Source organism: Lissotriton vulgaris, chromosome 11 (genome assembly GCF_964263255.1).
Source record: "Lissotriton vulgaris chromosome 11, aLisVul1.2, whole genome shotgun sequence".
Taxonomy (NCBI): domain Eukaryota; kingdom Metazoa; phylum Chordata; class Amphibia; order Caudata; family Salamandridae; genus Lissotriton; species Lissotriton vulgaris.
The window spans coordinates 948,126,715-948,154,464 of record NC_141699.1 but is presented as its reverse complement, the minus strand read 5'-3'; the positions used below and the strand labels follow the sequence as shown (position 1 = coordinate 948,154,464).

Genomic DNA, 27,750 nt, shown 5'->3' with positions numbered 1-27,750 from the left:
ATAGGAACTACACTATGCCACCAGGGGCTCACTGCGCACACTCACTGCACTTTGTGGGCAACTTTAAGGCGATATATATAATAACCGGGCAGAATACGTACTACTACGGCTCCGTCAAATCTCCTAAACGCAAGGAAACAAAATAGGCAAACACTTGTCTAGACAACTGAGCGAAAAAAGGGAAAAGTAATAAATTCGAAACATACAAGATGGGGAGGGTCGGATAGCGTCCACAGATAAAGGGAAGGCTGACATATTCAGGGCATTTTATGAGAGTCTTTACACAGGGGAGACAAGGGACATAGAGGAACAAAATCAATATCTCCACATGTTGAACTTCCCTAAGGTCTCACAAGAGAGGAATGATGCTCCTACGGCACCTATCACTAAGGAGGAGTTGGGCAAAGCCATCAAATCCCTCAAGGTCAATGAGGCTCCAGGTCCGGATGGATTGACGCCACATTTTTATAAAACCTTCGTGCCCGACCTCATCCCACACCTCAACCTCTGTAATAATATGGTAGAAGAGATAGGGACAACCCCATCCATGGCTGAGGTGGTGATCACAGGGGAAAGATGCGCTCCTCTGCACTTCCTACCAGACTGAGTGAAATAGCCATCTATTGTTTCGGCGTCTCTAGAGATTGATTTCTTATTCTTGGGAAACAAAGTTGTCATGTTTATGCAGTTGTCAGACACTAATCCCTTCTTGTGAATTCGAGAACGTTTCTAGTGACCTCTAAGCTAGCTGGCACTCACAATTAAGTCTAATATATTCGATAGAGACCTAGTCGACCTCAGTCCTACGTCTAAACTATAGTATATATTATTCCAATGCGCAGAGCCTATTGGGAATATAGGAACTACACTATGCCACCAGGGGCTCACTGCGCACACTCACTGCACTTTGTGGGCAACTTTAAGGCGATATATATAATAACCGGGCAGAATACGTACTACTACGGCTCCGTCAAATCTCCTAAACGCAAGGAAACAAAATAGGCAAACACTTGTCTAGACAACTGAGCGAAAAAAGGGAAAAGTAATAAATTCGAAACATACAAGATGGGGAGGGTCGGATAGCGTCCACAGATAAAGGGAAGGCTGACATATTCAGGGCATTTTATGAGAGTCTTTACACAGGGGAGACAAGGGACATAGAGGAACAAAATCAATATCTCCACATGTTGAACTTCCCTAAGGTCTCACAAGAGAGGAATGATGCTCCTACGGCACCTATCACTAAGGAGGAGTTGGGCAAAGCCATCAAATCCCTCAAGGTCAATGAGGCTCCAGGTCCGGATGGATTGACGCCACATTTTTATAAAACCTTCGTGCCCGACCTCATCCCACACCTCAACCTCTGTAATAATATGGTAGAAGAGATAGGGACAACCCCATCCATGGCTGAGGTGGTGATCACAGGGGAAAGATGCGCTCCTCTGCACTTCCTACCAGCCTATTGTGCTCTTAAACTTAGATGCAAAGCTTTATTCAGCTATCTTAGCAGATAGGTTAAATGACCTAATGCCAGACCTCGTCCACCCTGATCAATCAGGCTTCATAAAAGGCTGGCAAACCCATGATTACATTAGACGGGCAGTGCACCTGATCGAAAAAGTGACTAAGCAAAAGATACCAGCTGTTCTCGGGGGACTGGATGCCGAAAAGGCTTTTGGCAGGGTGGACTGGCCCTTTCTTTTTAACACACTCAAAACACTTCGGTTTCGCAGATAAATGTACCAATATGATCAGGGCCAACTACATACAGCCACGTTCCAGAGTGCTGGTTAATGGGACAATGTCTGCCCCCTTTTCTCTTACTAGAGGGACCAGGCAGGGGTGCCCTTTGTCACCCCTGCTATTTGGTCTTAGCATTGAGCTGCTGGCGATGCATATCCGGGAGACCCCAGAAATAAGGGGGATTCCCTTTGGGGAGATACCCACAAAATATTGCTGTTCGTGGATGATGTGCTTTTATCCCTCACGGAGCCATCACTCTCACTTCCGGTGTTGCAGGCAGAGCTGACCAGGTATGGGACAGTGGAGGGGCTTAAGGTTTACCTAGATACATTCTATATACTTAATCCCACACTTCCGGAGGCTGTGGTTGAGGAGCTACAGGACCGTTCTCCACTCCATTGGGCACACCACTCTACAATATTTGGGGATCCAACTGACACCTCGAGTGGAGGGGTTATACAAGGCTAACTTTCCAACCACACTGATTCAGCTTCAAAGCGATCTTCAACGCTGGAAACCTCTTTTTATCTCTTCGTTGGGTCACATACATGCAATCAAAATGACGGTGCTCCCTAAATATTTGTAACTCTTTCAGGCTCTACTGATAGAACTGGATAAAGAGCTCCTCCCTAAAATAAGATCGCTCTTCACTCGCTTTATCTGGCAAGGCAGGAGGGCTCGCTTATCCTTTCATATCTTATGGAGTCCAAGGACTTAGGGTGGGGTGGGTCTACCCAACTTCGGCCTTTACTATAAAGTGGCTCAACTGCGGATAGTGGCAGAATGGTCTAAAAGGGAGTCGGAGAAGCACTGGATTCACATGGATCGGGCCATTGCAGGGTGAACAATCTGGTACCTCATATGGAAGCCCAAGACAGAGAGACACACCAATGCATACTTCAGCACCCTCACCACTGCTTCAAGCTCTTGAGGGATAAGCTTTTTCACAAACATACAGGAACTATCAAAAGGCTTGTCCATCACAATTTCCCCAATGTACCCTGAAAAGGCCATTGAATGAAGCCAGGCCTGGTAGAAGATGGTCATCGATGACCATCAGGGACTGCCACAGGTGTCTACATGTCCAGCCCTGAGTGAAAGATCGGATTCACTACATTCTGCCCATCCTGAAAGACCATGACAAAGTAGGTGTTCTGAAAAGTCAAACAAGGCTGTCTGCATTATCTTGGAGAGCTCACACGAATACCTTGCCAAAAGGCATGTTACATTAGTGGAACTGAGGGCAAGACCCTCTGAGGAAAACACCTTCTTTCCCCATAGTCTTAATCCCCTTTAACTCCCGATCAGGAGCGGCAGTGGAAAAGGACAGCAGTTTTTGCTTAGAGCAGATACAAATTTAAGGAATCTTGGTGGTGGTAGGGAGCCAGGTGGTTCATCGAGAGTCAAAAGCGGATCCAACCCATGAGAAAAGAGTAATGATTGCAGGAGCGCATCAATAAAGGGAAACAATCCCTCTGAAGCCAAAGAGGATAGCTGGAGGATCTCCATAAGGAGGTCTGGCTTATTTTCTTCCATGGGGAGAAGTAACTCAAGTACCTCATCTGCCTTTTAAGACTGCTGTAAAAGAAGCCATCAACTCTGTTGGAAGCCCAAAGTGCTATTGAAATGCATATATCACAAAGTATTGAGTCTCAGAGAATTTAAGAGAATCCCTGTTCAGAGAATTTAAGATGGCAAGAAAGGTCCAGTGGGTAGGCTTGCGTGGGAAACTCTTTCTGGGAGACTGTATTGTTTTGACTTTTAGATCCCCCCAGCTGGTTAATACAATCTTGCGAGAGAGTGGGAACTATGCCATAGCAAGGGGTAAAATTAATATATTGCCACTCTGTTTCTTTTATACCCCATCGATCGGGACCCAGTCGGCCTAGGGGTTTGGTAGAAATGTATTAACCCAGGACTGTGTTTATGGTATTCCAACTTGTAATAGATTTAATTTGCTGTCAGGACAGGTAGAGACCGATTGACTTGTTTTGCCAATCACAGAGCCTGCGTGGAATCACGAACTTCCGAGTCTGGTAAATCAGAATCAGAATCCTCTACTTTTCCTTCCACACGGCCTACAACAGTAAATATAACTGGACCTGAATCGTATTCTTCCACTGACCACTCTGAAAATTTGCTAGTAAATCTGGGCCTAGTCATGAGCAACAGACAACCAGTTCCTGATAGTAAGAGCCAGTACAACACACAAGCAGAGACTATCAGTTTAGGTCCTGCCCTCGATAGTCCTCGGGACAAATCCTCTATCAATATACTTTACTGGAACATTGCAGGTCTGCGTTCAAAGGTGGTGAATGACACTTGGCTTAGTTTTGTTCACAAGTTTAATATTCTTTGTTTTCAAGAAACGTGGGCTACTTCTGTGACACATATAGAGGGCTACAAAACCTATTTTTCATCAGCACTACCGTCACCATCCGGTAGAGCTAAAGGAGGTTTGACCATTTTTGTTTCCAACCTTGTGGAGATTAAGGAAATTGTCCCAATTAAACTAGAACCCAATTTTCAAATATTAACCTTGCACTTGATTAAAACGGACATCTTTTATATTCACTTACACCAGGGAGAATTAATAACAGTAATAAGACACATTTTTCTCTCCCTGCAGGAATTAATCAATAAGGCTACAAAAGATGTGGTAATCATTAATCAAAGATTGTGTAGCAATAGCGACCAGTTGACCTGTGGTCTCATGGATGAGATTGAACACCTGATAACACACTTTCCCCACTCTACAATTGGGGACTGTCTGAACGAAACCTTTTTTGGTCTAGACCTAGGCTTGGCTAACGACATGATGAACCCTTCAGTCCTGCTTATTCCCACTTTCAACGGTAGAGGAACCCCTAGTACAATAGATTTTATTTTCATCTCCTCTAAAGCTGGATCACAAGTTTTAAATTTCAAGACTCATGATAATATTATTAGTGATCATTACCCTAATAGCATTACCCTATCACTTCTACAGAAGTCAGATAGGTGTAATACATTGAGGACTCTGGGTCAAAACACTCTGATTTTAGACCGGCTCCATGGGTATTCACTCAAATGGGACAAAGTGAGTCCAGCAGCTATTACTACAAATGTAGTTAAAAAATCACGAAAGACGATCGAACAGTGCCTTGACATCGCCACCTCCAACGAGGAAGTCATGACTAATTTTATGACCGTAACTAAAACAATAAAAGAAGCCCTTTTTGCTAAACTAAAAGATAGAAAGCCTAAAACAAAAGGATGGTTTAACAGTAGCTGCACTAAAGAATACACAAAACTAAAAGTAGCACTACATAAAACAGAACGGGATGCCCAGGAAATCGCCATCCTCAGAAGTGAGTACAGCCAAGTCATGAAATCTAGGAAAACTGAACTGAAAAAAATAATTATGGTATCAACTCCACAAAAGTTGCACCTTAAGGGATAGTGTTGCTTTCTGGGCAGTCATTAAATCTCCCTTCCTTTCAGATTCTAGAGATAACCCTAAAAATGAGGTGGCGATAGACAAACAAATATGAGTCGAACACTTCGCCTGGATATTTGGCCTCCCCTCTAAAGGGCAAGAAGCGTATAATGCACAGGAAAAGACCAATCCTGCACCCAAAATAACTCCATTTCCTATAGCCCTTGACATAACGTACAACGAAGTAGAGCTTGCCTTGATGGCTAGCAAAAATGGAAAGGCGCCAGCCCTGATGAGGTCCCAATTGATTTCTTCAAATTTAATTTGGACCTGTTGACCCCAATTCTGACCAGAGTTCTGCAAGCATCATGCGAGGTGGGGCTTGTTGACTCATGGTCAGAATCTATTCTTGTTCCTATTTGTAAAAAAGGGGACCGTCAATCGCCCTCTTGTTACCGTCAGATCTCGTTCCTGGATACTCTAGGGAAAGTGGCGGGGCGAGTTATTCTAGACCGCCTCCAGCATTGGGCGGACGATAACAAGATTTTATCAGACATACAATTTGGGTTCCGAGAAGCCCTTGGCACCATCGAACAAGCTCTCAACTTGTCTCTTTTGATGGGCAAGTACATAAATGCTAAGGGGGGCTCTATACATGGCGCATGTCAATCTATCAGCAGCTTTCGACTGCGTCAGCCACTCAAATTTATGGTTTATTTTACTGGAAATGGGGGTAGAGCGGGCTCTCATTAATTTCCTGCACGAGCTATATTCGGACGCTACAGCCAGAGTGAGGTACTTGGTTGAGGGGGAACTAACGGCGTCATTCGGGGTAGAGAGAGGGGTTAGGCAGGGCTGTGTCCTGGCCCCCTTTCTTTTTACACTCTATACTAATGGCTTGGAACAGGACATGGTAAAAGGGTCCCAGGACCTGCCTACTATTAACAAATGCCCAATACCGGCCTTACTCTACACCGATGACGCCGTGATTTTAGCTCGCACCCCTGTAGAATTACAACGTGCTTATGTGAGATATAATACTTTTATGGCCAATCTGGACCTGAATATCAATATTAAAAAAACCTTTGTTATGTCTTCAGGTTACAGAATTAAGAAAAACAAGGCTATTTTTAATCGATAATGTAAAACTCGAGAGCACCAACACGTACCCGTACCTGGAAATTGTAATAGATCACAAAAGCTCTTGGAGGCAGGCTATCGAGTCAAGGAAGCTGCTTTTTATGAGGTCAACAGTCGCGCTAGTAAACTTTTCACGAAGATTAGGAAGAAGGCCCCCCACTGAACTCATCAAGATATATAAGGCTAAATGTTTAACCATCGCAACTTATGGGGCCGGAGTGTGGTGCTACGGAAAGGTAGATGCTTTACAAAGGTTCCTCCTTGCCGTGCCACAAGGTACTGCAACCTACTCGTGCCATTTGGAACTGGGTCTGTCTTATTTGATAGACATAGTTAAAATCCAACCACTTCTTCTATGGCACCGTATCTGGTCGTCAAATAAAACTATTTTCTCTCAAGGGTTTATACAGGACTGTATTTCTCTAGAGAATGCACATAAGATTCGATGGATAGCCTACATTAAAAACTTCCTGTACGATCTGGGTATGGCAAAATATTTCCACTCTCCCATCCTAATCTCAGAACTCTCTATAAAAGCATTTAAAAAACACAGTTTGATGCACCTAGAACAACTGCGGCTGACTAATGAGGTCAGTAAACCATCAGTCCAACATATGTTAAGAATTCAAACGACTTTGACCATCCAACCCTATCTAACCTTTAACTTGTCCAGCTATGAAAGATTCCTATTAATACGGTTTAGGCTGGACACTTTTTAGCGTCTAGTTACCTTTCCAAAAATTAATGACTGGGCAAAGTCTTTACCAACCTGCCCTTGTGATGATGTCTCTACCCAATATCTTCAATTCACACAATCTTATTTTGTAAGTTTTATAGTGAACCAAGAAAACGTTGGCTGATCCCGATTTTAAAAACTATGGGTCTCCGAAGGTGTCGTCCTGCATTTATCTCTCTCCAATTTTTGGACGAGGAGTGTATTGCGATGGCCATAGTTAAATTTTTGAAGTTTGTCGTTTGACACAGGTCAAATTTAGAGTAGGTTATGAAAATTACATTTTAAGATTATATTTACTTCTACTCGCTGTATTGCTTAAAATGTTTTAGATTGTTTTTGAAGGATTGTACTTTTGCACTTTACAATTTGCTATACCTGTAAATGATTTTTTTATATGTATCTTTTTTGGAAAATTAATTTTAAAACGATTTGCTGTACGAAAATTTTAAATGTACTTTTATGGTTTTCCTAACTGATGAAAGCCGAATAAAGGATTTTGACTGACTGAGTCTCCTACCATTTTAGAGATAATCCTCAGTGTCTGTCCCAGTAGGAGGGAGGAAACTTTCTGCCTTGCTACTGTCATCGTTGTCATGGCCACTGATCTCTGTATGGTATTTTGAACAAAATATTGAAATCAAAATATCAGAACTCTAAAATATTAGGAAAAAATAGTTGTGATGCAAAAATATCTTGGTATATAATATCATTATCCAGAATATTGATTTTTTTTAAAGTAATATTTTTAAGAATATCGTTTTTAATTTAGTTAATACTGTGGTAAAAATATGTTTTTTAATTATTATTGTAATGGGTTTGAGCTATTATACTAATTTTAGTTCTTAATATTGTTGGTTTAAATGTTATTTGGTTTAAAATGTAGCTTGTAATTTAAAAAATAAAGTTTTTTTTATGTCATTAGTGATTTATAGTGGTGTGGAGGGATGTTGGGTTTATAAAGCTACAGGGAGGAAAGTTATTATAATAAGTTTAATTTAGTGTTAATTTATTTTTCATTTGTAAATCGTTTTTTAAATGATCGCCAGTAGTTAGTTATAGTTAGGACCTAGTTTCCATAGGAAAATCATTTTTTTTATTTCCCAATAACTTTGGCATGTTTGACGAATCTTCACAACATTTTTAAACAAGCAATGGCATAGCCAATAGGTCTCGCTTTTGAAACTTATAAGTATTTAGTTATGCAGCACAATATCCTAGGTGCATCAACATTAACTGTAGCACGGTTAAACACTTATAAGGTCCCAAAGGCGAGACCTATTGGCTATGCCAATGCTTGTTTTATACTGTATACACGTTTCAGCCACTTCATTCAGGCCTCATCTGGACAAGGGTATAAGGAACAACATAAAGCATAATAAAGAAAATCAAAACTACAGGTACCTCCAATTCAATTCCAGTTACCTATGTTCATACTCTAAGATGTGCTAAAAACCCGGGCATGCAAAAGTTCCCATGTAGCCTAAACTCAAAAGAAATAGTCAAAACTTATTGTGAAGTAAAATTGCTATTAAACAAAGTCCTTGATTCTAAAACGACCAGAATGCAGCATAACTGCAAAAAACTACTGATAGGACTAATTATCCATGAAAAATCACTATAAACCCTGTTTCCATGCCATCATCATGTTACAGTGTTACAAAAGTGAATAGGCGTCACCCACCTTAGTGAGTGTGACCCTGTGGGCCTCAAACTTCGTGGGCACCGCCTGCCTCATGCATAAAAAAAATATATTTTTACAGAACTCATTTGTGAAGCCTCACCCAGAGGGCTCGTGTGTGTCTGTATCACGGTCTCAACATTCACTGTGTAGTACAAAGAAAGCGGTCCTCAATATTACTTGGACCCATCCACATGCTTAAGGGGAGACAGAGCAACAAACCATCAATCTCAATGGAAAACCATTCTCAACTGAACAGCATATATGTGGACAAATACTATATCTGACGTACCTTACAACTTCAAAGAGAGCACTTGATCCGATTAATGCATGCATACGAGTGTTCCTGAATGAGTCTTAATCATTCATGAACCGGCAAGTCTTTACATCACACTGTGGCGACATAAACATATAAGATTGACAACATTTGCCTGCCTGTATTACTAATGCATCCGCCCAGAAACAATTATTAAAACTGGGGGACGTGTTGCCTTGCAAAACACAAGTTTACGAGCCTCTCCCATGCAAGAGCAAAGGTTTCTAAGTGGATGCAACTGATAAGGAAAGAACTAAATACACAAATGTCTACGTTTTGTTTTCCTGGCCCCTTGCATCCCTTGAGAAGGGAAAACTTATGAAGACGAATTAACACTGCCCAGAAATGGCAAGGCTATATTACCGGCTTTTAGGTGCGCTGTTAACCGAAAGCACGCACTGTCAAAGAGACTACCTACTGACGAATGATACTTGAACGGAAGAAAGAAAACAACACAAACCCGAGACCATCCAAAATGAATTCACCACAGGCCGCGTGAAATGTAAACAGCAAGGTCACATGAGCTGTATGCCAAAATACTAAGAAAACAAGGAAGAGCTAATTAGTTCATTCAGGCTGGTTATCACAGACACTTGTGGTTTTGGCATGTTGCTGTTAACGGCCAGCACATCCCTAGTTCTTGATGGGGAAAGCCACACACAGCGTTCCCCTTGCGGGAGCGCAGAGGAGCGCCATCTGTTTGCAAGTTATATACAGCCAGATGGTTTCAAAGCTCGCTCCCGCAAGGGAATCGCCAAACGGGCATGCGTTGCCATTGAAAGCAATGCAATGCGTGCACATTTTTGGCCTAAAAACCTAATTGATTACAAGAGGTCTACTCCTATGCAGCGCATGCGCGCTGCGTAGGCAACACCTAAAAAGGGGGCTTTGCTCCAATACATACAAGACTTTGCTACTATAAATGTTGCATTTCCAAGTGTTAAAGAACAAAAATGTTTCATTAAAGTGATCACAAGAATATGAGAGAAGTTTCAAGAAAATCAAACAAGCCATACAAACTGCGGCTGAAATGGATTATCTCAATCTAGAGCTGCATAAAGAGGTTGCTGCTGATGCTAGCCCAGTCGGGTTAGGCGCCATATATTCTAGCAGCCCGTCCGACATTGTCCGGGGGCAATCAGGCTTGCTTACAGCCTCCCTGCGCTCCTGTCCGCTAAACTTCACCTTTCCTCCGGCAATCAGGCTTGCTTACAGCCTCCCTGCGCTCCTGTCCGCTAAACTTCACCTTTCCTCCCCGCGCTCGTGTCGGCTGCAGTCGGCCAAGCCCAGACCCCAACCACCTCCTCAGCCCACAGCGGGCGCCTCTCACCTACCTCAGCCCACAGCGCAGTTGGCAAAAGTTCACCGCTCCTCCCCAAGGTCCTGTGTGCTAAACTTCACCGCTCCTCCCCGGGCTCCTGTCCGCTGCAGTCCGCCAAACCCAGGCCCCCAACGACCTCCTCAGGCCACTACGGGCACCTCTCACCTACCTCAGCCCACAGCACAGTCGGCAAAAGTTCACCGCTCCTCCCCAAGGTCTTGTGTGCTAATCTCCGCGCTCCTGTCCGCCGCTCCTCCCTGGGCTCCTGTCCGCCGATCCTCCCCGGGCTCTTGATGATGTCATCACACACGTCGTTAGCGCACACGGCCGGCGCTACTTCCAAGGGACTACTTTTTTTAACGTATGTTTTTAAAGAACATATATTTTTGGGTGGTATATAGCCTATGTCACTCTGCAGACCCTGACAATTCCAATGATGTAATGGGTGTTTGGATTGGCGCTGTGGTTCCCGCGTTTACCCGCCTCAAAGGTTCACAGTTCTCTCTTTATAATAGTAGTATAGATATATGTATATATATTCATTCTGCAAAACAAAATTGTAACTTTTCTAATTAACAGAGGGGGAGATGCAGTGCCTTGCGAGCTTTGCGACGGAACCTTTTTTGGCTCCGAACGGACTCAGTAGAGATGTGACGTAGGTTTAGAATGTTGAGTTGCAACTACATACACATGAATAAAGATGTGTAATACTAAGCTCCGTGTGTGGCGTAGTTATTTGCAGGTACCCAGGCTGGGGAAGAAGCTACAAATGGCTTCACCCTCTCCTAGTAAAGTGGGAGAAATTACATGGCTTTTTGTCCAGTGCCCATCTAAAGTGAACTCCCAAATGCCTCACAGTGCAAGAGCCTCCCATCACCCATTAAAAAGCTTAAAAACAGAATGCACCCTAAAGGCTAGCGATTTCTGCACAGAGGTACAAGCCACTGTCCTCTCTCAGTTAGACTATGGTAACTCTATTCTCCCAGGCATTCCTTGCTCTTCCTGAAAGCCAATGAACCTGCTGAATATATTTACTTCCTTTAAATGTCATCACTTGCCATAACAATGTCCAGACGTTTCAGTTTCCCCTTCATTTCCCAGTCACCACTGGCAGACTTCTGACACCATTAAAACATTGTTATGGCAGCAGTACTATGTGCACCAGATGATGAGACAGTGAGACTCTCTCCAGGTTTTTATCTTTCAATCATGCAGCAATACCATTACTGGGCACTCATATGGTTACATTACTCACCCTTAACTCATATGGGTACACTGTGGACCTTGCACCCAAATAGGCTGACTCCCCCTTGCACTCACATGGGCACAATTCTCCCCCGCACTTACACGTATACAACTCTCACTACACTCAAGCAGGCAGGCATGCCACTCACCCTGTAGTCGCTCAGGCACATGACTCACCCTTCACCCACACCTAGGCCTGCACTCACACAGGTAAAATCCTCACCTTGCGCTCAAACTAAAAGGCAATGTTGCCTTGATGAGGATGAAGCATCAAGTAGGGGAAGAGCAAGAAAACATAGGCAAGGGGAAGGAAAGCAGAGGTACTCTTTGGCAAAAGCAAATGCATGATCTTACATGTGGCACTTGTATGAACTTCACATTCCCTTCACTCACTGCTTATACTTGGTTGGGCTTATGGGGTAAGCTGGTCTCTGATGCATGCAGACTCCGGCAAGCAGTTGGGTAGCAGCCTGTGCGCTCTTCACCTTCTCGTTGTCAGCAAGGCCCTTCATAGCTTGGAGTGGCAGGGCCGTTGAGTGGCTCTGGCACTGACATAAAGGGCTCAGAAGCTAGATGCAGTGATGAAGACAAAGAACTACAAGTTGGGGCAGGTGACCAACAGGAGTGGGCTCTGAAGGCCAATTTTGCAGTCCAGATACAGACCTTTTGGGAATCTGGAACCAGATGTCAGCTGAAAATAGGATGGCAAAGCGTGGGCCTAAAGATGACAATGTAAGGCTGTGTAGGGACATGTGGTCTTAAACAGGAAGGCACCGGTAGGGACCAGAGGCATGCAGTGTAAGGCTCTGAACCTAGATGTGGCAATGCCCACAGGGAGCAGTCTGTGTGCAGCTCAGAAGGTAGATGTGGCAGAAGGTAGCTAAATATTGACTGCTAGCAAGGCCCTGATCACCAGTGGCAGAGATCCCTGGCATTGCCAGAGCAGGGTACTGCATAACAGGCAAAAACTGGCCTTCACGGTGTGAGAAGAGGACTTTGCCTTGGCCCAAAAAATGGGCTAATACTGGGCAACTTCCCCATCCCACAAAGAGGAGATGTGGGCATTAACAGAGAGACAAGGCAGGTGGCTAACATCGAGGAGATGGAGAGGACTAGCTAACCTAGGGCCCCTGCAGTTGACCAGCCCTATACCTCACCATCCAAGTGGAGCATTTGACTGGCAAAGACCGTGCCACAAGGGATACAGGTGACTAACCCTCAGCACCTTGCCCTAGGGGGGACAAATGTGAGCTAATCTGGCTCATAAAGGGCACTTGGCTGACTGCACCATAGTAACTGAGGAATGACAGACTAGGAGTGTGCCTGTTATTGGTGATTACTCTAAACCAAAGGACTGTAGATGACTACTACTACAAATAACAATAGTGATAATAATAGCTATTTATATAGTGCATCCCATAAACCGAAGTGTGTGTAGTCAGTCAGATACTATAATTCTTGCTCAATTCACAGATACTCATTTTTTAACCTCAGAAAAATGAAGGATTGGGAACCTGTGTTAGCATTCAACCCAGTAAGCTGTACTCCTTTCGTTCGCATCTAGCAGTATCCCAATGAGAATATATTCAGCGAAAGATAGACCACATACATTTTAAGTTCTGACTTTTGCCTGGCTATCTCATACACAGTCATGAGTTAAGATGCTTTTATCAATGCATCAAACAAGTCTTCATGGTCGCTTTAAATGCACTGCCACAGAATGTATTACAAGCTGTCTGATATTGGCAGCCAGGTGTTATGACGTTAAGTAGTATTTCCCAGACAAATGCACTTCTGTGAAATCAAAATTAGGTTATAGATGTTTAGCTCATATAATGGTAAGTGGCAAACAATCTGAGCAAATTTGTGAGATTACATTGATTGTAAGGACACACTACAATTTAAAAACATGCAATTTAGGAATAATTTCCCAGATCTGCCAAAATTATATGAAACACTGGGCCAGGGACAGACTAATTTGCATATAGCCAGGTTCTGAGCTGGGATGGTGCAGTGAGCTGAAAAACGGTGCTGGATTAAGCCCTGATCTCTTGACTGGGTGAGAGTTTTCTGCTTAATTCAGAAACTCTGTCCATCACCACCCCCTGTTGTTTAATTATTTTGTCCACCATAAGCGTGGAAGGGTATACTCAGACGTGAGTCCCTAGCTCATTGCACCATCAGGATTCAAGCAAGCCGGGCCGAAGACGGCTGAAATGCCAGAAACCGGTCCCCGGTAGCTTGTTTCCTTCCCAGTGAAAGAATTGGCTTGGTAGTTTGGTTTGCCCTGTTCCCATGATACACTGGGCCAGGGACAGACTAATTTGCATATAGCCAGGTTCTGAGCTGGGATGGTGCAGTGAGCTGAAAAACGGTGTTGGATTAAGCCCTGATCTCTTGACTGGGTGAGAGTATTCTGCTTAATTCAAAAACTCTGTCCATCACCACCCCCTGTTGTTTAATTATTTTGTCCACCATAAGCGTGGAAGGGTATACTCCGACGTGAGTCCCTAGCTCATTGCACCATCAGGATTCAAGCAAGCCGGGCCGAAGACGGCTGAAATGCCAGAAACCGGTCCCCGGTAGCTTGTTTCCTTCCCAGTGAAAGAATTGGCTTGGTAGTTTGGTTTGCCCTGTTCCCATGATACACTGGCACAGGGACAGACTAATTTGCATATAGCCAGGTTCTGAGCTGGGATGGTGCAGTGAGCTGAAAAACGGTGTTGGATTAAGCCCTGATCTCTTGACTGGGTGAGAGTATTCTGCTTAATTCAGAAACTCTGTCCATCACCACCCCCTGTTGTTTAATTATTTTGTCCACCATAAGCGTGGAAGGGTATACTCAGAAGTGAGTCCCTAGCCCATTGCACCATCAGGATTCAAGCAAGCCGGGCCGAAGACGGCTGAAATGCCAGAAACCGGTCCCCGGTAGCTTGTTTCCTTCCCAGTGAAAGAATTGGCTTGGTAGTTTGGTTTGCCCTGTTTCCATGATACACTGGCCCAGGGATAGACTAATTTGCATATAGCCAGGTTCTGAGCTGGGATGGTGCAGTGAGCTGAAAAACGGTGTTGGATTAAGCCCTGATCTCTTGACTGGGTGAGAGTATTCTGCCTAATTCAGAAACTCTGTCCATCACCACCCCCTGTTGTTTCATTATTTTGTCCACCAAAAGCGTGGAAGGGTATACTCAGACGTGAGTCCCTAGATCATTGCAACATCAGGATTCAAGCAAGCCGGGCTGAAGATGGCTGAAATGCCAGAAACCGGTCCCCGGTAGCTTGTTTCCTTCCCAGTGAAAGAATTGGCTTGGTAGTTTGGTTTGCCCTGTTCCCATGATACACTGGGCCAGGGACAGACTAATTTGCATATAGCCATGTTCTGAGCTGGGATGGTGGAGTGAGCTGAAAAACGGTGTTGGATTAAGCCCTGATCTCTTGACTGGGTGAGAGTATTCTGCTTAATTCAGAAACTCTGTCCATCACCACCCCCTGTTGTTTAATTACAGAATGTATTACAAGCTGTCTGATATTGGCAGCCAGCTGTTATGATGCTAAGTAGTATTTCCCAGACAAATGTACTTCTGTGAAATCAAAATTAGGTTATAGATGTTTAGCTCATATAATGGTAAGTGGCAAACAATCTGAGCAAATTTGTGAGATTACATTGATTGTAAGGACACACTACAATTTAAAAACATGCAATTTAGGAATAATTTTCCAGATCTGCCAAAATTATATGAAAGTCACTACCACATTGGGACTACATAAATCAAAGGTTTTTACTTTTGAACAAAATGGCATTTGTTTAGTCTTGTGCACTGCTATAATATACTGCTAACTGTATAGCAAATGTATATTGTAACACACCTGGGTTTTGTTGATGCTTAGGACAACAAATTATTTATACCTAACAAGCTTCTTTCTAGGAGGAATGTGGGTATGAATTTGAGCGGAACTCTGTTCTTACCTGACCTCTTCGCAGACTTCTTGCACTTCATTCCTCCCCCTTTCATCATCATCGGAGCTTTAAAAAAAACATGACACAAGTAAATATAAATTCAGACGGATAAAAGGTCTTTATAGTTTAATCTCATGATACCCTCCCACTATACTCCCTCCTCTGTACACATGAAATCTATAAATCAATGGGCAACATCTGCTCTTTACACAAGGTGTCTCGCCCACCTACCTTTTTCTATATCATTGTCATCTTGCCTCTCCAGATTGGTGGTGAGTTAACAACATCTACCACTCTAGTCAACAATGACTTTGGAGTAGTGTAGGAATAGATGTTTTAAGAACAGGGCAAAACTGAACATTTTGGTGCTGCCATGCTGAACTCTGGAATTCTGAATCTTTATTTTGAGAATACCAGAAACATTAGGAATCAAATTAACCTGAATGACATTCTCATTCTTAATAAAACGATTTCTAAACCAGTAATTACATACAAGAAGCTTTAGTGACAAATATGGTGAAACAATTAGAAATTACTGTATATAAGGGAAGTTAGAGACTGCAAACACAGCGGTAAAGAGATTGTGCATTAGGTTAGGTGTGTGAAGGGGCAGAGGCATTTTTCCTACATAGAAGTGAGGATGCAGTAGTCGACTACTTGTGTGCACATGATGTGCCTTTTAGATATGTTGTCCAAATCCTTCTGGGAGTGGAGGAGAGTAGGAAGTTGACATATCTTTGTAGGAGAATAGTATTCCAGATAGTGGATGCATTTCAGAAGCTTTGTGTTCTGAACCTCCCTTTTTTGCACTTTAAAGTCATTATTGCCTGTGTTGCTGGTCTGTGTCCCTCGAGTAAGAAAAGCTAGGGCTGGGGGCCACTCGTTTGGCCTTTTGGCGGCCAAACTTTGGAACTCCCTCTCAGCGAACATCCAAGTCATATCCAATCTTTTGACGTTTTGGAAGTCTGTAAAGACATGGTTGTTCCCTACCGTCTAACAAAGGACGATTGCTGTATCCGCCCGCTCCTCTCTGGTCTCTGGTTGCGCTGGGACGCCTTCCTGCTGTGGCGGCCATGCGCATTATAAATCTTGTATAAATAAATAAATAAATAAATAATTGCTTTGACCACTGGCAATCCTGAGGTTGTCTGGAAGGTCGAATGGCATGTAACAGTTGAAAATCTTAAATGGTATGCAACAAATCTTGAACGTAGAGACAGTTGGAGTGATCCAGTCTGTCTTACTTTATCAGTCACTTGATTTGTGAAGCCCTGTACGGTACAATATCTAAGGGTGGTAGTGGATAGTCTAGGATTATGATACGTAGGACATTTCTTGCACCCCTGTAGGCAAGGAATGGGACTTTAATGGCAATTCTGCAATATGTACACATTAGTAAGGTAGGATGCAAAACATTGCAAGATCATGTAATTGAAAGCATTCTGGGAAGTGTTAAGCAGGACTTGGTGGTTGATAATGTCAAAACCCGCAGAAAGTTTAAAGTAGATTAGGAGACATGCAGTCACTTTTATCGGAGGTCAATGTCCTCATTGGTGAAGTGACCTACAGAGACCTGAAGAATCTTGAGTTTGTTTCTGGCCAGTGTGAAGTGTGACCACTTTGGTGCATAACAGGGCGTTAAAGTAAGAATGACTACTGATTTTCTAAATCTACACCTTGAAGAGGTTGTTGATCATGCTATTCTAGTCTACGAAATGTTCTGTTGGGTAGCTTGATATGGAATTAATACAGTGCTTCATAGCTTTGAAGAGAGCTTTGCTTTTAGTGGAGGTAGCTTTTATTATGTTGGCTTAGGGCGTTACGCTGAACTGAGTCTTGGAGCTGTGCAGAGTGTTTTCCAGAACAGAAGATCTTGGAACTGCATATAAAGCAGCTTGAACTATTATGGGCAGTTCCATATGGATGCATGGGTGAACATGTTTGGTTGGAGCATATGGGTGAATATGTAAAGTTATGTAAAGTTAGTCACTTGCAGCTGTTGATGGTCCTGCTATGACAGCAAGTGCACCAGCTCCTCTTGGAAGAATCAGTGGTGTAGGTTAGAAAGAATTGAATTCCTGCATGAAGGTCTTTTGCTGTGTTTCAAGAGAGTGCCTGGGGAAGCATGGCCTGCCCATTCTAGGATAAGTGGATGATGGCAACAAATAAGGAGCACCTTAGGCAAAAGATGTTGCCTTTTATACAAGTTGAAAATATGTTGTGTTGTCTGATGTCATTTGCCGTAAAAGGATTGAGGGATAAACAGAGCCCCAAAAAGGATGATGCTGGGAACAGATGATGCAAGCTACGGTGATAAAAATAGTGTGTTGTGTGAGTTTTATATGCGTGATGAGAGAGATATGAAAGGGACTGATGAGGTTGTGCACAGGAGATGTGTGTGTTTGGCAGAAGTTTGTAATCAATGTGTATTATAGCAGTTATGCTGCTGGTTCAGATGGCAGAAGACACATCTTGGCTTCTGAAATGTGGCGTCAGGCCACAGACGCAGCCATTTTTCCCCTGACCCTTCTAGGCCAAAAAGTAACCAAACAAGAGACACCGCTGTGTGTGTCTGCCTTGTCTATGTTAAACCTTAATTATAGATGTCCATGTAAGACTCACTGGGAATGGTGGCAAAGCACTAGTGACCTGATCTCATCAAACCAAAATGAAGTCTTTCAGCTCAATGTACAAAGACCTTTTGTGGTTGCAAATCCTGCACCTCGCATATTCAGTGTTTGCAACTGCAAGAGGTCTATTTTGTATTTAAAAACCTATTGTGTAAGCCCGAAAAGTATTTCCGACTCTTAAAATGGTTTCTACACCCTTTACCCAATTACAATTAGGAAGGGTTGAAAAAGTAATGTTTCTTCCGCTTTGTAAATCGGTTAGCGATGTATCAATGGTTTGCGACTAAAAATCCAGTCATAAACCACTGAACACTACCCAACACCTCAGGGGGCAGTAATTCACTAGGAACCCATTGCCCTTCAGCAATAGAGTTGGTAGCCTCATGAGGAGCAAGCTGTGGTCTGAAATGGGAAACTTATTTTTTTAAACCAGCACTGCTTCCCTTAAGGAACAGGTGCTGTTTTTTAAATGTATTTTTTAAAGTTGCCGATTTGTAAATGTAGGAGTGGCGGTCTGTTGTTCCTTGCAGGCCACCATCCCTGTGTTTGAGTCAACAACAGGCTGTTGCAACTAGCAACCTGCATAAGTAATATTTGTTAGGTAGGTAAACCTGTCCCCTCCCGAGATATGAGATTTTGCAACAGAGCTTTTTAGTGCATAGGTTGCACCACAAAATTAAAGGCTGGTCACAAAAGTAGGGGTGAAAGCTACGACCTATTTTTGCCATTAGTCTTTCAGTACATCAGGCCTTATGTACTTGGCTTGGCCGTGTTTGGGTAAGGGTGCACCTTCCCTTCCTGCAGAAACATTGACTAAGGTTTAGGACTGCTAGGTTTTGGTTCGGAGCCTACGTGGCTGGGCACTTTAAGTTTTTTACTTCATTTTATCATTCTTAGCCTTTTTTATTTGTGGCTGAATGGAGCACAGTCCCTGGTAGGAAGGCATAGAAAGCCAAACCATACAGCTGGAACAGAATTCTTCAATGACAGGGTTTTGTGCCACTTAATTTGTCCGCCCCCTAATTTGTCCAGAGAATAAAAAATATTGACATACATGCAACAAGTTAACGCTTATGAATATCTTTCAACAGTGAACAAGCACTGCTTAGATAACATACATTAGATCCTGGTGACCCAAGCAATTTCCACCTAATGTCCTTACTTTGCTAGCTGGGCAAACTTGTAGATACAAGATATCCTACTTCAGCTACAACAGTTTACCGAATAGAACTCTTTATTCAATGCCTGGGACAGATGCACATCTGTGATACGATAAAAATGTGCCCAACAATACATGATTCAAGAAAGCTTGTTTATTCAGGTAATGTTGATATTATTATAAAACGTTTCTGCAGCGTCTGATACCACTGATGACCGCATCCTCTTTCCTACACCTAAAGAAGCCGGATTAAGGGTTAGTTTCCTTCAATGGATTAGGTCCATCTTTCCAAACAAACCAAATAGATCCTTATTCTATTCAGATTAAAAACCTCTCACCTACAGTGTCCTTCGGGATTTTGCCCTATCTCAGATTCTGTTCAATTTTACTTGCTCCCCTTGCATCACTTTTGCTTGAGTTTGGGTCAATATTCTGTCTATCATGTGAATGATAACAAGTTGATTTTTGCTCTCTCTCGTTTGGGAAGATAGCAGACTGCTTAACAAGATCATCCCCTTTAGCCTTTATCTTGCATACAGTGCGCAGATGGACATCAACCAGTTTTATGTAGCTTAACCCTACAAGGACCAAGTTTCTAACAGCCGTTTTTCTCCCTCCCGATGGGAACTTTCTTGGTGGCTATAAATCATCGACCTTCCCCACCCAAAACAGATTGTAATCTGGTGGTCTATATGAATGGCACTTTGTCCTTAGATTCCCATCTAACCAGAGTCGCCCAAATCCACTTTCTCTAGCTTCGGATTTAAAAAAAGATACTGCTTACAATGCAGCTAATTTTCATATTCCATTTATATTTTGATTCAAACTAGATTAGATTAAGAAAGTGCTATTTTTTTCCTTCTCATCGCCTCTAATTTACCTAGAGCATTGTGGCCTACCTGGTGATGAATACTCAAGGATGCCCTCATATTACCCTGATGTTGAAATTGTTAGCGTGGCTATCTGTTAAATCCAGAACACTTTTAAATCGGAGACATTTTTTTTATTTCACCTTGCCTTCTTTTTTCCCATTATTACATTTGAGAGCACCACATGAAATGCATGAGCTTATGGTGAGAGCTGCACAAAAACCTCTCTTATGTTTGATGCAAGAATAATAACAACCTACATAAAATCAATATGAATTGTCCAAGCTAAAATACTCAAATAATATTCTTTAAACCATCCTCAAGTCAGCCGTTCATCTCTAAGAATTTACTCCAAACTGCTTGAAAAAGAAAAGTAAAGTAATTTCTATTTTTGCTTCAAAACAAATCCTCCTATCCATTGTGAGCTTTATTCTTTTAATAATCAAGTTAGCTAACTGACATATCCCCCTTCTTATAATAACTTTTTTACTTCTAGATACTGCATTCTGTACCCATTTGCTAATAAAATGATCTAGTGTTTTGTATCTTAAAACATTATTGAAAACATTCATCTAAGGATACAGCTTCACTTTAGTAACAGATACCAGAGATATCTCTTCCAAAATCAGCCACCAAAATTCCACAGTGCTACCATCTCTTTCCGGTACCAATCAGTACAATGCAGTTTCAGTTTTTCATATTGTCTATATCCAGTGCATTGTGAATATTTTGTTTCCTGTTTAGTCTTATGACACAGTGATGTGGGTTGTAGAGACCTTCATTAACACCCTTTGTCAGTGGTTCTCAACCTTTGACTACCTTGCACACCCATTTAATCATTACTGGAATCCTTTTTTCCCCCCTCATATCACCAAAGAGTGTCATCAATAATAATCAATAAACAGCACCATCTAACTATCCGCCCAGCGGTCACTGCTTTTGCCGGGGTCCAGTTCCAAACTTGACCATCACCTTTGCCAGTGACTCAGTGTAATCATTGGGACAGATAACCAATACCCAAGGAGCTGCACCAGATTAGGAAGTCAGTCTATAGAGTTGAAGTGGGGCTCTTTGCTGTTCCCTGATCCAACCGACAGATCCTAGCAGCAGCCCTGACCCAATCTTCCACTCTCTGAGGCAAAGGGTCCCTCCATTCCGAACAGATTTCCCTTCTGGTGATAAAAATTAAATAAAAGAGCAACCTTCTGCGGGACCATTTAACAGCTTAGTTAATACTCAATCTTCTTCTAGGAGGATAAGCATTGTGTACGATTTGATGTCTCGATCAAAGATACCTTTTCGTGCAAGTTCTATTCTGCCCCAAAAGTCACTCGGGCACGAGTATTCGGCAAAAATATAAACATCATTCACTCCTACACAACCACACCGTACAAACTTAAGGGGAGGTTGAGGGGCAAACTTGGATATTTTGTGTGGGTTCCAATAAAGACGATTAATAGTGAAGAAGTGGTTAGCTGGTTTGACAATTGAGTACAGAGCCTTCAAAGAATTATCCCATACTGTATCAATATCTCCCATAAGAAGAGTTCCACTTCACACTGAATAGGGGGGCGTTAGCATATTTTCCTCTGCCACCAGGAGTCTTTCATACCACCTTCCAACCTCCTTTGTTCTTAGGTCTAATGTCTTGAAGAGAAGACTCCAACTCACACTCACCCGATCTCCTTTCTAGATGTCATAAATCAAGAGGATAGTTGGATAAACTTAAATCTGGACAGCTCATTACCAGTTTTAGACTTTAGTACTTCCCAAGGATACACTCCCTCTGATAATAAGAGATCTGAACAAGTTGCCTTCCTAAGTGGAATACTTACAGCATCCTTCAAACATTCTGGGAAACCGGGAGAGTCCCAAACTGGGGCTAAGTTTGAATATTAACCAATGCTCCACCTCCTCCTGACGATATACCATATATTTAAGGCAGATCTTAATACTTTTAATCAAACTTTCTTAAAATACCTGGGAGCCCCAAACTGATACAGGAAGACCTCCCCACTCCAATGCCTCACCATCTCCCCCAAAAGTTTCCCCCAGTGGAATCATCTGCCTTTACCAGGAGCATTTGAATATTTTTAAACTGGAAAGAGACACAGTACCAGTTAAAATCGGGTAAGGCCAATCCCCCTTTATTAACTTGCGTCTGAGGTTTTTCCAAGACAACCTAGCTCCTTTAGGAGCCCAAATAAAGCTCACAACCTTCCCCTGAATTTTGTCAATACCTTGTTTGGGAAACCCAAGAGGGATAGCATTAAAAAGATAGGTCAATTTAGGAAGAATGACAACTTTTTATTAAATCAACACGCCCAAAAATTGTCAGCGGGAGAGTTTTCCAGCTACTTAATAGGCAATCAATTTCTTTAGCGACCCCTAACAAATTAAGCTGCAGAATTTCATCTATATCACTCACTACTGTAATGCCCAAATACCTAAAATTAGAACTCACTCTCCCCTCCTACTCTGTGAAGTTCCCACTCATAACCTCAGATTTAGCAGTGTTTACTAAGTAACCAGAGAGGAGCCAAATTCCGCCAATAATTGATCCACCCTCGGAATCAAAATCAGAGGATTAGCCGTGTAAATTAATAGGTGGTCGGCCTAAAGAGCACCTTTACAGCTGTAGGCTGTTGAGTAAGAGGCTCTATGTAAATAACAAAAAGAAGAGGAGATAGAGGGCAGCCCTGCTGTGTCCCTCTTAGTATATTAAAGCTGGTGGTTAATGTACCATTGAAAATAATCCTAGCTGAAGCTCCTGCGTAGACCACCTTAAGGGCATAAAGAAATTTAGGGCCAAATCTCATTGTGCTCAAATCCTCCTAAAGGAAAACCCAACATACTCATTTGAACGCCTTAGCAACATCCAACTTTACTATAGCCAGAGGAGCAGATCGTTCCATGGCAAGATCTATAGTGCCAATTAACTGTTGGGTCGGCTCCGGTATATAGCTCTTAGTGAAAAAAAACCTTCTGATCTAAGTGTATAAGCTGAGGGGCAAGCTTAGCCAATCTCCCCGCTTTAATACTCATAAAGATCTTATAGTCCGCATAAAGCAGGGAGATTGGCCGATAGGAATCCGCTCTAGTAGGATCCTTGGAAGGTTTCAAAATGAGGACTATTGTGGCCTCTTTCCAGGACTTATGGACCTGTTCACCATGCCTATAGATTGAATTAAACAAAGCTTCCAAGAATGGTATCAACTCCTCTATTAAAAGATTATACACTTCTTTCAGTAGAGCATCAGTACCTTCGGCTTTACAGTTCCTACTTATAATTATACTCAAGCGAATCACCTCCTTAGTTATTGGAGCATTAAGCGCCTTATCACTCATATCTGATAAACTGGGTAGCTACAGCTTCCTCAACCAGGCCTTAATACACTCTAAAGGGTCGATTATGATGGCGGACGGACCTGAGTCCATCCGCCACCATCGAGTAGGAGGGACCGTCCGCAGGGGCAGCGGCGGTCCCTCCGTGCAAATTAGGATGTGACCGCCACCCTGGCGGTCACATCCTGTATTTTTATCATTGCGGCGGGTGCTGCTTGAAGCAGCACCCGCCGCAATGATAAAAATGTGAGTTGTGCATTTGCATGCACAAAGCGGCAGGCACCTCGCGGTGCCTGCCGCTTTGTGCAGGCAAATGCAGGGGGGTACCATAGGTACCCCCCATGTGCACCCCCCACCCCCCCCCTTCACCCCTGGGGGCCCGCAACGGGCCCCCAAACACGAATCCGTATGCCTTTACATGGCGGAAATGCCGCCGTGTAAAGGCATCTTTCCGCAGACATCATAATATGGCTGGCGGTGTCTGACAGACACCGCCAGCCATGTTAAAGCTTTCCCGCCGCGGTCGGAAGGCGACCGCGGCGGAAAAGCTGCGGCCTGAAAACCGATCCCCCAGCCATCCTAATCTAGCGGGGGGGTCTTTTTCAGTCCGCAGCGGTTTTCCCGCATCCTCCGGGCCGGCGGAAGCATGCGGGAAAACGGCAATCGTAATCAGGCCCTAAATTGGGAGAGATGTCTTCCTCATATAAACTAGAAAATAGAGACACTAAGCAGGCATGCATATCCTCCTGCTTCCCTGAAGTATCCCCTCTATAATTAACAACCAATTTATTAACACAATTCCAAGACCGGTCTGCCCGAGCCTTCCAGCCCAATAAAGCACCAGCTTTTTCCCCAAATTCAAATATCTGCATAGACCTGGCATTCCACTGAGCTCTGCATTTTTGATCCAAATAGACCTTGTATTTTAGCCTTGCATCTTCAAATCTTCAAGTTGCTTCTGCAACCTTGCCTGAACTACGGAGGGGGCTCGTTCTAGCTTGAAGCAAATCACCCTCTAATGAGCCTACGTTATCCTCTAAAGCCTTTAAGCTTAAAAGTTCAACCTTTTTTTGAGCAGAGGACAGACTTTGTAGTTCCCCTCTGAGATAAGCCTTGAACGTGTCCCACATAACATCCAGGCAGGCAGAGCCAAGGTTGTCCTTAAAGAACACCCTGCATGCCCGCTTTAAAATCTACCCAGTCTCAGGATCAGCAAGAATGGCTCTCCTTAAAGTCCATCTTGATCTAGGAGATCTACAATCCCCAACTAGGTAGAGACTCATCGGAAGCATGGTCTAAGTTGTGGCCTGGGAGAATGTTTATAGAAGTTATTTCTTCAATGATAGTCCTATCTACAAAAAGTTAGTCCAACCTTTATAAGTGCCCATGCTTTTTACTATGAAAAGTGAAGCCCTGACTGGATCCCATCGTATATCTCCATACATCTAACAGACCCAGTTCAAGCAGCATATTGTTTAACGTCCAACGCACCCGAGGAGTACTGTCATAGCGACCTTTGTTGGTTCTATCCTGTACAGGGTCCAGTAAAACATTAAAGTCCCCCAGCCCATTACACTAGGAGCCGTGACCTCCATTAAGTTCCATTCCAAGTTAGATAGATGGGAGGGATCATCAATATTAGGCCCAAAAAAACAGAACAAGCTAACTCTGCAGCCCCACAGTCTAAGGTAGCTATCAGCCACCTTCCAGATTTATCAGATTTGGAGGTTTTAATAACATAGCCAGCTCACGTCTGAGCATATCCATCCCACTCGGGGTGACAAGTGTCCGGTACAGGGAAGGCATGGCTTGGCAGTTCGGGCTGAATTGTTCCCATGAGGCACAGGGTCAGGTTGATTTGCATATGGCCATGTCTGAACTGGGGTGGTGTGGACTGCAAAAAAACGATGGATTTAGGCCCAGATCTCTGTACTGGGGTGAATGTATGACATTGTTCTGCATTCTGTCCATCAACTGTGGTTTTTGCATTTGTCACCCCGAGTAGGATGGGTATGCTCAGACGTGAGTCCCATGCTCTCCACACCACTGGATTCAAGCAAGCCGGGCTGAAGACGGCTGGAATGCCAGAAAATGGTTCTCGGAAGCTTGTTTCCGGTTCAGGGAAGGCATGGCTTGGCAGTTCGGACTGGACTGTTCCCATGAGGCACAGGGTCAGACTGATTTGCATATGGCCATGTCTGAACTGGGGAGGTGTGGAGTGCAAAAAACGATGGATTTAGGCCTAGATCTCTGTACTGGGGTGAATGTATGACATTGTTATGCATTCTGTCCATCAACTGTGGTTTTTGCATTTGTCACCCGAGTGGGATGGGTATGCTCAGACGTGAGTCCCATGCTCTCCACACCACTGGATTCAAGCAAGCCGGGCTGAAGACGGCTGGAATGCCAGAAACCGGTTCTCGGAAGCCTGTTTCCGGTCCAGGGAAGGCATGGCTTGGCAGTTCGGGCTGGACTGTTCCCACGAGGCACAGTGTCAGACTGATTTGCATATGGCCATGTCTGAACTGGGGTGGTGTGGAGTGCAAAAAAACGATGGATTTAGGCCCAGATCTCTGTACTGGGTGAATGTATGACATTGTTCTGCATTGTGTCCATCAACTGTGGTTTTTGCATTCATCCAATTCCTAGGAGAGGTGAGCTTATTGACACTTTGGCCTCAGCCAAGTTCTTAAGCACATTTGACCTAACTTCTAGCTTTTGGCAGACTAGCTGAGGATGCCAAACAAAAACAGCATTCTCAACCCCTAGTGGGCATTATCAATTCATTGCGATGCCCTTTGGTTTGAAGAATGCCCCAGCCATGATATAGCTATTGTTAGCTCCGCCTGGGAGGATCACCTGGTTCACCAAAGAATGTTTTAGAGGCTCTCCAGAAAGCAGGCCTCACTATCATGGATACTAAGTGTCAGATATGGCAGAGCAAGGTTGTGTACCTGGACTACCTTGTGGGTGGAGGCCAGGTTCAACCTCTTCAGAGAAAAATCCAGACCATAATGGACTGGGTTGCTCCAACTACCCAGACTCAGGTCAGAGCTTTCTTGGGCCTGACTGGGTATTACAGGAGGTTTGTAAAAGGATATGGGTCCATAGGGACTTCCTTGAATGATCTCACCTCCAAGAAAATGACCAAGAAAGTATAGTGGGCAGTTAGCTGTTAGAAGTCATTTGATGATCTCAAACAGTCCATGTTCACTGCTCTTATTCTGCAGAGTCCTGACTACTCCGTGCAATTATTTGTCAAAACAGCTGCATCTGAGTTGGGGGTAGGGGCTGTGGTGTCACAAATTAATGCTGAGGGCCAGGATCAACCAGTAGCTTTTATTAGCAGAAGGTTGACCCCCAGAGAGAAATGTTGGTCAGCTATAGAGAGGGAAGCCTTTCCTGTGGTCTGGGCCCTGAAGAGGTTGAGTCCATACCTGTTTGGCACTCACTTCATTGTTCAGACTGACCACAAGCCCCTCTTATGGCTAAAACAGATGAAGGGCGAAAACCCAAAACTTATGAGATGGTCCATTTCCAATGCCAATGCAGATGGACTCTCCAGATAATTTCACTTACAAAATGAAGACTCAACTGGGCAAGGTTAGTCTCATCTCCTTACGCTTGGTGGGAGATTGTGTGGGAAAGTAGGATCTGCTTCTTATGGTTACCTGCACGTTTTGCTGGATGTGACGCTGTTTTTGGCAAGTCTGACTGGTATCCTGCTAATCAGGACAGCAGTCAGTCAGTCAGTCAGTCAGTCAAATACTTTTTTCGATAAATCAATATCATAAAAAGACTTTGGTACAATTACAAGTATATTACACAATATATACAACAATGTTATACAAAAATATAACAAATATATGTCCATTAAAATTGATAAAATTGGAATAAAATGGCAATCTACTATTTTCACTTTCATTACTACATCACTGTCATAGTCTAAAATAAGTTTGTTCTAGTTGGAATCAACCAAGTTCATTGGGACACAATTTATCTTGTTCCTGATCCGGACAGTGGCTACTAGAAAGCTAGCAACATGGAAAATTATGCGGTGGGTATTTAATAATTGTAGGTACAGGAGAGCTGGCTTTACTTGTAGAAACCCTGCCTCCCTCAATATAGGAAACAGGAACTTCTTCCTGATATCCGCATAATATCCACAGAACATTCAAAAGTGTATTGTGTC

The 27,750-nt window shown here is 43.3% G+C and overlaps 1 protein-coding gene across 7 annotated transcripts in view; it reads right to left on the bottom strand.

The window, feature by feature from the left end:
- The window catches only part of LOC147683727 (von Willebrand factor A domain-containing protein 5A-like), a 326,679-nt gene that overhangs the window by 48,270 nt on the left and 250,659 nt on the right, over positions 1-27,750 (bottom strand). For all 7 annotated transcript variants that reach the window (XM_086944103.1, XM_086944100.1, XM_086944105.1 and 4 more), the window contains one exon: positions 15,565-15,621. In XM_086944103.1, the coding sequence (XP_086800229.1) occupies positions 15,565-15,621 (57 nt within the window). The remainder of the gene's footprint in view (positions 1-15,564; positions 15,622-27,750) is intronic.